General features: G+C 36.1%; 1 protein-coding gene across 1 annotated transcript in view; it reads right to left on the bottom strand.

The window, feature by feature from the left end:
• Positions 1-12,977, bottom strand: part of npas2 (neuronal PAS domain protein 2) — a 46,375-nt gene that overhangs the window by 11,271 nt on the left and 22,127 nt on the right. The window contains exons 8-13 of the mRNA XM_088925464.1: positions 7,286-7,399; positions 6,712-6,830; positions 6,116-6,198; positions 3,874-3,980; positions 3,301-3,448; positions 1,847-1,928 (exon numbers count right to left, since the gene is read on the bottom strand). Coding sequence (XP_088781590.1) covers positions 1,847-1,928; positions 3,301-3,448; positions 3,874-3,980; positions 6,116-6,198; positions 6,712-6,830; positions 7,286-7,399 — 653 coding nt within the window. The remainder of the gene's footprint in view (positions 1-1,846; positions 1,929-3,300; positions 3,449-3,873; positions 3,981-6,115; positions 6,199-6,711; positions 6,831-7,285; positions 7,400-12,977) is intronic.

The following is a 12,977-nucleotide window of genomic DNA, read 5'->3' as shown; positions in this document are numbered from 1 at the left end:
GAGCAGGACTCAAATGATTACTCAGAGCTTTCAGTCACGGATCACAAGCAACCTAATGTGCCGAGAGACCATCACTAACTAGACTTATCACCCAGACATGATGAAAGCATGTCTACCCCTGCGATGTAATAAAGGGTTGAACTGGGTAGTGTAGAAAATTAAGCATTTGCTGCGTCTGTAGGCAGTTTGAATAGCTCATCATAATCACTCTTTTTTCCATGTTATGCTTACAACTATTGCTTTTACATAAATCTGTAAAAATATTACAATTGAGATTCAGGGCTAGACATTACATTTAATGTATTACATTTAGCAGATGGCTATACTTTAGCGATACAATGCATGTCAATGTCTGCTACTGCAACAAACTCCTAGTTTCTGTTTCAAAGACATTATTTTCCAAACAGGAGCAGAAAATACATATCACTCCTTTCATCAACAGAGATGATAACTCTGATTACTGTCATAGTTCAGGTGGGTAGCTGCGTCAGCATGCGTAGGCTGCAAATGAAACGAAACATTTACTGTCATGTTATGGACAACCACATCCTTTTGGTGAGGCATTATTTGAAACTCAGAATGACCACTGCAGTTCTGCGCGGGCTCGTTCCCTTGCCGCTCCACCCTGCCGGTTCAACCCTCACTACCTGGGCGCAAACCCAGGTCTCTGGCGTCACGTAACAGAGAACCAGCCGGCTGAGCTGAAGGAGACCTCCCTCAGCCCAGGCGGCTGAGTTCCCTGTTATGCACAGGGAGGGCGGTGACGTCACTGCGCTGCAACCACTTGTTTAGAGAAGCCTCTAAACAAGTGGTATGCCCAAACATCAGCTTGGACATACGTTTGCATTACATATAGGTCTTAGCCATATCCCAGCCTCTTAATTCAACTTCAAGAGATTTTTTATCATTTTCAACTACAATGCACAGTGAAAAAAGGTTTCCAAGGCAACAGGACATGCAGCTTCAGATTTCTCTTTAAGACATTACCATGGAAACACAGACAAATAACAAAGACAGAAATGACCCGTTGTAATTTTTTTCATTGTCCAGCAAGTGCCCAACCTGTCCCAGGTGTGACAAAAATAATCAAGAACTGTTTGAGAAAATAAAATACAGACTAGGCCAGAAACAGTGGAGACACTGATTTATAAGTTGTTTTAAGAATTTAGATAGCTACAGTATAACTGTATTGCATGCTTCATGCAGTAAATAAATATATCAACTAGAAATTATTTGACAAAAAGGCTTTATTAATTAATCAATGCATCACATTTAAACTCACTTAAAGTGTATAAAGCTGCAGTTTAACCAGAAATTACCTAAGAACATGGAATAATGATGATAAAGTTAGTTAAGCTCTTTAGACTGGATGCTTGCAAATCACAAAGTTTCACTGTAGAGTGACTTCCATTTCCTTCTATGGCATTTCTCCCTTTTTTGCATTTGTTTAAACAGTACTGTCATCTTCATATAATCTCGCCTCACAGCGAGCAGCACATTGACTTCAAGAAGTATTAATGTCCCACATTAAACTACACAACTCCACCACACAGTGAGGTTATAATGAATTTTCTGTAACTTGTTTCTTTGATAAGAAATGGGGCTATTCAATTATTTTCAGAATTGTGCTGAATTGGGTGCTGAATACAGTTGTTATTATACACAAAGGACAATTCATCTCGGACGCACACACCGGACCATCTAGGATAGTTTTAAGGAGGCCAAGGACAATGAAAGGTTTTCCAAGCTCCTCCTCACCCATCTCCTGATCCACCTTTCTAAATCAAAACAACAGTTCTCAATGGTATATACTAGTGGCCCCGCATTACAATATTCAGACCGCTACCTTAATGGATGAGGAGGCCATTTCAGAATTTGATTCCTCCAGCCCAAGTTCTCTCCTTCGCTCTGCTCGCACTTCTGCATAGCTAGAGGAAAAAATGCAAAGAGTAAGGTAACGTAATCTAGCATAAAAACAACATCAATCAACAGGCTTTCATATCAACTCAGATAACTTTTCTGTTAAAGTCTGTTTTTATTCCTAGTGCTTTTGTTTTTCAAACAAGAAACAGGATTTCCAAACACAAGCCACAAACAAGGAAGACTGAAGGAACATTTGGGGGGCTATTACATTATTTTCAGTACCCAAAGGTATATTTGCCATCATGGACTTTCTTAAAATGAAAGATCTCAAAAAGGTTTTAAAGAACCTTTTTTTTCTTAATTTTGGTCTGGCACAATGCTACTGTACAGTTATTTCACTAAAAGAAAAAAGGAAACAAGCGTCAAACTAAAATAAAATACAGAACTATTTGAGGCACATAAAATTGAGACTACATTAAACCCTTGGTTTAATGGATTTTCCTTTTGGAGGCAAAAAAAAGAGGGACTTTTGGTTGTAAAATCAAAAATATCAGACTTGCCTCAGGTTAATGATGAAATGTACAAATAATAGAACACAATAAAAATAAATATTAGCAGGCCATGATTGATAAAGGTGGGGGGGAAATTTGGCCAGGACACCCAGACAATATATATATATGGAATATATACTTATAAAATAGTGTGTTGATGGACTGAAAAATGTCATTCTTGATTTAACAGACATTCAACAATAACAGAAACCCCTTCCCTCCTATTTGTTCATTAAACCGAGGGTTAACTGTGTACTGCACATTGAAACAAAAACTGAAATACACTACACAAAAATGTCTTATACGTAATTTCCAAATAATTAATTTGCAGTATGATATTTACAGTTTCAGGTGCAAAATACTACATGAGGTATTTTCAAAGCCTATCACAAACAAGTAGGCAGATAAATGACTAAGATGCACCACGGTCTTGAGGGTGATGGACAGATTTATTTCATGGCACATAAAACATGCACAATCCAGAATATTGGTGCAAAATGGTGTATAAGATGTTGAAAATGAATAAACAAGATAAGAAACATTCAATTAATCTCTGTGCTGTGGGCATAAAATGTGTTAATTTTAAAACACTCAATTATTTCTACAACAAATGCACTCATAAATTTATTAAGAGATAAAAAGAATCTACCAAATCAGAAGACTATGCTATATTCATCTCTTGCTGCAAGGCATACTATCAGATGTGTCACAATGATGAAAGGATAGATTATTTCCCAATAACACTTTGTGTCATCAGATCTTTTAGGATTCTCTACGCCCTTTTGAATGCAATCAAAACTTGAAATTAAATGTAATGCAGACAAACAAACGTTTGGCTGTATATCTAGGCCTCTGAGGTGCATCAGTGAAGTTCATTAAAGTCTACCTGACAACAGTATGCGTGCACACAATGAACTCTGGCTTGGAGTTCCACTGGTGATAAGTAATGTAATAATGTGTCTGAAGCCAAATCCATTGCTGTCCTTTGGTCAGAAATCGGTAGTAGCAGGATTTTCCCTTCCCAAATTGCATTACTGAAAAATAAAAAAAAAACGGTTTCAGAGATACAGGGAAATAAACCCTAGAAATATAATACATTATAATGATATCTTGTCTGTTCTACTGATTCAATGTCAACTATAATGCTATTTTTTGTAAGACTGGATTGAACTTTTTATCACAATCTATTATCAATTACTGTAAATTAATTTAAAACGGACCTCTCTAAAGTCAAAGAGCCTGTTGCTTGACCTTCATCTTCTTGTTCAAAAAGATTGGTTATTTTATTCAAAGGATTGTCATTTTTGCATTGAGCTTTTCCTGTCAAAAGTGTTAAATACATGCGCTGGGTGCATATCTGTGAAAAACAAACGATTTAAATGATCCATACTTCAAACTTGCCCCCGGATCAAGTAAACAGCAGTCATGTGACCCTGAGGCAGGAGATCCATTGACTCACATTGCTTATGACACCGTGCTATAAGCTCCAGATCGTCAGCGTGATAATAATCATAGCCAGAAGTTCCTAGCACCTCGAAGGGCAAGTAGCCTATTATGGGTGAAGCTCTAAAGAGAAAAAAATAAAGCTCTTTAGAAACGCAGGACTCAAGATGTCGCATGCTAAAAGACAAAACAGGGTAAAAAGCCTGGGAAAAAATAGGTCAGCTCCTTCTGTTTACAACACACAAATTCCCAAAAATATTTTTCACAAATTCAAGGTCTTGATTCTTTCAGAAAAATTTGGGGAAAGAAAATCAGCCTACTTACTATGAAATTTTCTCTCAATGAAGGTTATTTACCACAAATTTTACTTTGACCACAACATGCTGTATGACTGTGATTTCACAGCAGGTAAATAATTAGAAAGGGACAGGAGCCAGTTGGAGGTAAACATTCAGTAGATTTTAAACACATTTTATTATAAGCCTTAACAATATGCTAAAAAACAGTTCAAAGTATAATTTGCTAAATCAGATTAGTTTAAAAGAGATTAAATACACAGTAGTTTACAAAGGTAATCTGGAATGGAAAAAAGGACAATAGAATAGGAGGGTTAAGATCTAAAGTGAGATTCACAGGTCTATTAATAGACGTGCCACAGACACAACATGCTGTTTTTCCTTCATTCCTTTTGATTCCTTCATTGCATGTTGTACAGAGTGATTCTCTAATATTATTATAATGAATGGGACTCCAACAAAGCTATTCAGATAAATTAAGAAATGCTTAAATTTGTAAGTACTCTACATACTGATTTGTATTGCTAATCCGCCACCATTTTATTAAAATATTATATTTTACTGCAGGAATACACCCCTGCATAAGGCTGACAAGTTAGATTGCACATATCGATGAGAGGAGTGGTGTGGAAATGACTAATTTGAACAGAGAAGCATGTCCTGTTTTTTTTTACCAGGAAACAATTTACACAGAGGTTACCTAAGGAGCTAGACCAGATAAGAATGAATGTGCTGACAGATACACGAGGGCATCTCACAAAAGCTAGCTGCAGCACCTTTACTGTGGTGACTGCATAGGTCACATTAAATTCCAACACCTTGTTTGGATTTTTTTAAGGATTCAAGAGAGCTTTAGCAAAACTGCACGATTTCATTTACCATTTAACTGATGGGCAATTCTTAATAGATGTCTGTGAGGAGGAGATTTGTCATGCTCTTTTTGACTTTTTTCCATCAGAAATGTGGGAAAGTCGTGAGGTGACAAGCATTTTTCACAACTTTTGACATCTAGGGCCTCTTTTGTGATAGATTTTTTAAATATCTCATATGATAAGAATCAATAAGAATCAATATAAACAAATAGGATAGACAGATGGCAAAACAAAAAAAAATATAAAACATTATTACCATTACTGTTTTTGATTCAGAATATTAACGGTCCAGAATCTCGTCATTATTCAAGTAACTTTAACAACACCAGACACTGTGCAGAAAGCAAATTTCAGAGATAGATATGAAGACCAAATATCTCATGATCTTTTCAACATTTTGTTTTAGTGAACCTCCCTTATTTCACACACACACACCTATTGCTATCATCCTTTTACTGCAATAACTGTAGATCACACATGGTATTCATTTATGAAAACTACATGCGAAAATGATTAAGTACCCTATAAAGACGAAACAGTCTATTAAATCCTTGAGATAAACAATGTTTTGTGCAAAAGGTGTTTATCTCAGAACGTTCTAGAATCTTTTTAGCACTGCCAAAAAATATAAATGAAAACCAATCAAAAAGAATAAGTAATATTCTATTAGAGTTGTACAGTGAAAACTCCCGTAAGACAGTGCATGACCTAACTAAAATGATAGTCGGAAAGACACAGGAAATAAAGAGAATACCAATAACCACTGGAAATAGGACAAGAGCAAACTGAATGGGTGTGTTTGTCTCTTTGAACCTCTGATTATTTGTCTTATTACAATTTTTTGTTCCAAGCCCAACATTTCCTAAATAAATTTCCATCAAGGTCTTGACAGATTATCTAGGAAAACAAGAGCACTACCTCCCTGTGTACTTAGTTCTTAAACTGATTATACTGTAATTAGAATAGCCAAAATTAACAGAACCATAAATTAAAGAAATACGGCAGTGATTCAGATCCTGACAAGGGCACTTTGAAGTGCTATATGTTTTACAACAGAAAACCAGCATCTGAAAAACAGAAAAAATCTCACCTATGGTCTAAAAACAGGAATTTCCATTCTAGACTATGCCGAGATGTGAATTCATCACAAGGATCCTCTACATTACACAGATCCTGTCAAATCATAAAAGATAGTTTAGAGATGTGGACAAACTGTAGACATTGACTTAAGAGAATAAGAAACAATCACACAAAAATTTCAGTGTAATACTTTTGGCAAGTTGACAAGTGCAATCTGGTTTATCCTGAAATTGAAAAAACACTTTCTGATCTTTCACTACAATGATAAAACATACCCATTCAATAAGGAAATAAAAATGTGTCTTTAAATGACAATAGTACAGAGTCTGGAACTCTTGATATGACAATGTGATATGACAGATATGACAATTCTCACATTATAAAAAGCACTTACTGAACTTTGGTGTAATGTACTCATAAGTATTTAGCTGTAATAACCAGTGAGATGGTCAGGGACAAAATAGCACTATGCAGAACTAGACAAATGTCAAAGTTTCTTAAGATATGTAGCCTACGATGTGAAGCGCTATCCAGTATATGGATTGTAAAAGAAAAAAATAAGAATCTGGAACAATCTTACCATCAAAGATGATGTTCTTGTCTTACCTTCAAAAACTGTGGTGTTGCAAGCCGGACAGTAGCTACAAGGCAGACTTGTTCTTCTGGTGAGGACTGCATTGGTCTTGGCAATGCTAATTCAAAGCTGTTACATGAGGACGTAGGCACTAAGCAACAGAAAATATTGATACTGTTAAATGTAGATACAAAAATCACCCCTTTACACATAGAATAGGCCATTACATATTACTCTAATACCCAACGAGAGATAGCTTTGATTGATATTGTCCCATCTCTACCACCTTATGAGTAGCTCACAGTAGTTCACAAATGTATGTGAAATTCAGATAAGCATAAAAGTTCAGAATACCTGCAAAAATGTAATGTGGGTTAAAACACTAATGGATCACTTCGTTATAAGGTATAATTATTTGCTGTGCAGCAACTTTATTCCATAATCCATAAAGTCTGTCTGAGATATTTATTGGAGTGCATCAATACAAGTTATGCAACTTGACTTCAACTGACATGACTAAAGTATCAAAACACTGTTACTTCGTGAATTTTTAAAAAATGACTAAACCACCATTTTATGCCTTGAAGGATTTTACTTGACACCTACCATAGTTATGAAACTTAAAGTCTCCTACAAATTTCACATATTCATATGTAGGGGGCTCCTTTGGATCTATGTTTCCTCTAGCTAGATGACAGCAAAACTCAATATGTGTCTCATCTGAAAAACAAAAAGAACACATAAGCATATGAATAATAATGCACAAGCAAGAAAAAGCATGCAAATGATCTGCATCCTGAAATGCATCACAGGAAAGACAGAGGATTTCACTTTGTAAAGTAGGCCTCAAACAATCAGACCACAGTTTACAGTATAAGGCAAACCAAAAATTGCAAAAAAAGTTACACAAGTTAAAAGAAGTATAAAACAAGTTACACACTCTATAAAAGTGTAACTCAAGCTAAACTTCATACTAGAAACCAAGTGGCTTAAATAAAAACACCATATACACCATACAGTATACTGTACCTCATTCCTAAATTTTTCTTCATAGTTTCACAGCAACAGGTTATTTTACTTTTTATCCCAAATTACAGAGAAAGGCTTATACGAATTTCCTTCAAAGCGTAGTTTTTTAATGTCATCTGAATCATTTTTAAATGTATACTGTAGTTGCAAAGGCATTTCCAAGAACAACTTATAAGAATTAAATAAAGCAAAAGGTGACCTGATCAGGCATTGTTCCACCTGGACCTTGTTTGGTTAAAGTGCACCTAACGAGCTTTCGTGTGATTGGCAAGTTGCACTTCCTCACTGCACAAGCTTGTATTGCTGGTCAGAGGGCTTAAAACAAATTCACAACCTTTTGTGAAAGTACATAGGCTATGACTATAGTGTTCTCATTCCAGAAAATGTTGCGTTTCTTTTTTCCATCAGTATATATACATACGATATTTTGTAGCACCAAGTACACCACAAATTCCTTGTACAGTCCAGATGCAGCCACTCAGAACACACTATATTTCTTCCAATTGCGTTACCTATAATGTGGCGTGTTGCGTTATGTAATTTACTGTCCAAAGATGATGAATAGGTGGCACTTGTGGTGGGTTAGATGTTAGTGAAACGATTGCTTCATTTAATCTGTTTCTCTACTGTGCACGTTTTAAATCCACTTAATAAAGAATATTAATATGGAATTTTACAACTAAAGGGAAATGTTGATAGATGAAAATAAAAAGAACAGAAGCATATCTTCATAAAAAGATATGATTTTTTATCCTTTTCTAAGAATACATAATAAAAACACTATTGCTTTGTTTCTTTTACATAGCCTGATCTATAAAAAATAGTTTATCATTATAGCTTGCTGTGAACGCAATGTGCCTCTTTCAGGTTTACATCTGTATTGAGAAAATCTTAATGCAAATTTCAGCAATGAGTAATCAGGAAAGAATTTAACTTTAAATTTTTAGTAAGAAAAATATATTTCACGCATATTGCACTGTAGTGGCTTTAAAACCATATGGCATCATACTGTATATACAGTATATGTATACGGTATACAATAACACTGCAGTTCATTGGTGTACATGCTACTGTTTCGGTATATCTGTGGATATGACTTCATGTGATTTGCGTATGTGGAACTTCAGGAGACAAGACCCAGCAAGTGTTTTGTTTTGATTATACTATGAATTAGTCCTTGAGGCATACTGTCCAACTGAGTAAATATGTTTTTGTAAAATAGTCCTGTTTCCTTTTTTTAATTAAATATTTAACATTCTGCAATTCATAGTTTAAAAATAATAAAAATCTAAACAGTATACAACTTGCATTCTACAATTGGACAAAGATTGTCTCAAGGTGCTCAGCATTAACCGGGATTTAAAAACCAAACGTTTTCTGGCGGCAACCCAAACGCCACATTTAGCGTTCACTGCTCCACCTGGTGGTTTTACAAAGTAGTGCATCCGACAACAGAATATTTAAAACAAACTGCTGTGCAGAACGTTGCTCTGAGGCACGTGCACCGCAAATTACTGCATTGCCCGCCGTGAATTCTGAATGGTGAGATCTGTACATGAAATGTGCTTGGCGAATAAAGATGAAAAGAAAGAAACAGAATTATTTTTGAAAAAACCTGGCACACCTTGTGTTCCAACTAAGAGATGGAACACTGATGAAAGGGTCCAGGCTACCAGGACACCACTGAAAATCAAATAGATGCAGGAAAGCACTCCCTGGGTTTTGTGAGCGAGAAACACATCACGGGGTATGAATAGTGCTTCCCTAAAACGTTCGTTCCCCACTGTTTCCTTATCACTTTCCTGTCTGAATCTATTGTCCCTGTACTTGAAGACTACATTAGGGAAAGCATTTAGTATCTAAAGAGCTAGAGTACACCATTAAAACATGGACCTACATGAAAACCTTCCAACATTTACGATAACAATTGGCAACAATAACAACGGTATACTGGGAAGAAAAGTGTTAGGGTTTGTATCTGAGAGGGAGGTTGGGAAGAAAATTAAAACACACCTGTGGTGAATTTTTTTGTTGTTGTTAATATTACTGAAATTGCTGTTAATTTTCTGCTTTTGATCTTGAACACTTAACTATGCACCCATGTAGGGAGCTTCTAAACACTGGACTCATTTTCAGGGGCATCCAGTTACATAGAAGGATTAAGGTCACAGTGTACAGTCCCAGATACTGGTGTGGATTATGGCGAGAAACACAGCAGTGATTAAAACCAGAAACAACAGTGAAGTTGCTATAATTAGCTCAAGTACTAACTACACAAACAGACCTTATAAATAGCCTTAGTTGTTAATCACCGTATCCTTACAGAATGTTCATTAGGTTACTGTCTGTCACTGTTTAACACAATGGAAATATAATTGTATTCTTCATTTGCACAATGTAAAAAATAATAATATTTTATTTCAGAAATGAATACCTTCTTCAGTTAAAACTCAAATGTAGTTTCTTTTACGTGACCTTTCTAAAGTTTTTTTTTTCAAAAACACAATTCGCTGGATATAAGTCTATTTGGTTTATAAATGAAGTGGGCTTACAGAGGTCTGGAAAATGTATTGCTTATTTTTACGCCAACAGATCAATGAATTTTCTAAGAAAGAATACAATTGCTAATTAATCATAGGTAATGCTTGTTATAGGTAATTAATTACCCCCCAATACAGCTGTTAACAAGACACACAGAGGAGTTAATGTGTACAAATTCTAACACTGACACATTGATGAAGAGTGTTGTGAGACGCTGTACTGTGAGGTCACACTGCGAGGACGACGTCAGCTACGAAGGATGCACCTTCCTTGCAGCAAAAATCTATTTATAAATCGAGAACAAGAACTCAGTTCAGTATAATAATTAGCTCATGATTAACTGCAAGTAAGAGTTATTTAAAGTGAACAAAAAAAGATTTGGTTTATTAGTCTTGAAAGAAAAGTTAAGCTGCATCATTTATAATAAAACAAAGGAGAAGCAACCAAATGCAACTTGGTTTAGCTATTTTCCTTAAAGATCCATTTCTTTGGCTCCGGCACATCATCACCGCTTGTGTGAGACTAGAACTGTACATCAGTATATTGCTGCGTTGCTCGGTTTGATGTATAATTCACAAATGCAACTTTCATAAAGAAGTGCTACAGCAAACATCAAAAGTACTAAAGGTCATCCCAGCCTTTTTCATAACAGCATTCCAATAAATAAAAAAAGAAATCTTTCTACGCTTCAGGAAAATGGGTGCAGTGATTCTCAGCATTTAAAGCACTATAAAGTACTTTATTATATTCCATTTACTGCAACAATGGATTTAGATTTACCTGTAGTGTGTTATGCCCTTTATTTGTTCTGATGCAGCAGGATCTTATTTTAAGACCAATGTCTTTTAGTTTATATCTTTTTTTCCTAATTTCCTCCACAGAATCAACTAAAACTTTTACAAACATATCACTATTGACACAGTTTATCTTATAATGTATTAAGGCAAAACAAGGAAAAGACATTATAGCCCAAATACTTGCAGTAGTTATCTGAAAATGTGAAAGATGTTTTAGGTGTGCATGCATTTCATTTATTTCAGCCTCAGCCCCAGTATGTAAGGAGGCATCGAAGTCTTCTGAAAGAGAAGCGACCACATACTATATTCTCAACTCTGTAGCAACAAAGGGTTTTAGGAGCCTTTTCTAGGAGACTTTTCTGATTTTATTTCTAAGTCTTTGTTTTGTTTCCACTGTCTATTTGTTTTAACTCTGACACACCTGTATCTTATTGTTTACTGCAGTGGTTCTCAAACTGTGGTACGCGTACCAGGAGTGGTACGCAGAGCGCTGCCAGCTGGTATGCCATATGACCCTAGAACTTTGTTGTGTGCACTGAAAAATCGGGACGGGTTTTCATATTTTCTATTTAAAGACGTGTCGAATACGCAGCCTACGTACTACGATACAGCACGCTCTAATACTTGAGTACACACAGAGCTACAATGTAATTCTATACCACTCTATAGGAATGCGTGATACGAACGTAAGTGACCAATTGTATTTAAAAAAACTTATCTCCAGCAAATAGAGAGGTAGGAGAATGTGCGTGATTTTGGAACAATGCCAATGTTGCAAACACAGGAATGCATAGAAATGCATGCTAGGAACGCTGGTAATCTCGTGAGCACGGGAAAGCGTGATAGATAACAGAAAAATATTTAAGAACTGTTCTAGGTTAATTTGAGAAAAATACACCGAGCGTCTCTGTGTTGTGCTCCCATGCGCATGAAATAAAAACTTCTGAGACAGACTCCTGAAACGGAAATGGGGGAAAATGCAAGCTTGTGGATTGCTAAAGCAGGTAAGCCCCACACTATTTTTAAAGAACCTTATTTACCGTTGGCAAAAGAGCTGACACGTTTTATGTGTGGAGAAAAAGCTGCTAAACAGCTCGACCTGCTGCCCCCTCTAAAAGACACAGCCACTCATAGAATTATTGAAATGGCGGATGATATCAAAAGTAGCTGGTAGAGCGCGTTAAGATGAGCAGATGCTTTTAACTGCAATTAGATGAGTCTATAAATGTCGTTGATTTGGCCAATTCACTCGTTTACATTAGATACGAGTTTGAGGGCATGTCCCATGAGGACTTTCTGTTTTGTAAACCGGTACCAACAGAAGTACAGGAAAGCACATATTTCAGCTTCTGAATGAATTTATCGAAGAGAATGGCATTGACTGGATAAAATGCGTCAGTTTGTACAGACGGTGCTAGAGCGATGACAAGCCGACACAGCGGTGTAGTTACACGAATTAGAGAGGTTGCTCCAGAAATGAATGGACGCATTGCAACATCCACCGTGAGACCTTTGCCGCCAAGAAAATGCCTGACGATTTAAAATCTGTTAGACTCTGTTGTGAATTGTATCAAGGCTCGAAAAACGAATCCACATCTGCTTTGCTCGACTAAACAGGCTCACCCCTCTCACTGAAATGGTGCTTTTTTGTTTATTTTTATTTGTTGTTGTTCCTGTTTTTTTTTCTGTAAAGTGCTTTGAGAAGCCACCTTTAAAGGCGCTATATCAAATAAAGTTTATTATTATAATATTTATTATATGTGTGTGAGTGTGTGTGCACACACGCGCGCTCATGTTGGTCATTGAGAATTTCTGGGGTTCCTATGAGAAGATGACTTGTAGGTGGTACTTGGATACTTTGGTTTGATCAGGGGTGGTACTTGGTCCAAAAAGTTTGAGAACCACTGGTCTACTGGAAAAGTTCAAGACCT

Source organism: Atractosteus spatula, chromosome 9, assembly GCF_055471065.1.
Source record: "Atractosteus spatula isolate fAtrSpa1 chromosome 9, fAtrSpa1.hap1, whole genome shotgun sequence".
Classification (NCBI taxonomy): domain Eukaryota; kingdom Metazoa; phylum Chordata; class Actinopteri; order Semionotiformes; family Lepisosteidae; genus Atractosteus; species Atractosteus spatula.
Note: the sequence above shows the minus strand (reverse complement) of the source record. Positions and strands in the feature narration are given on the sequence as shown.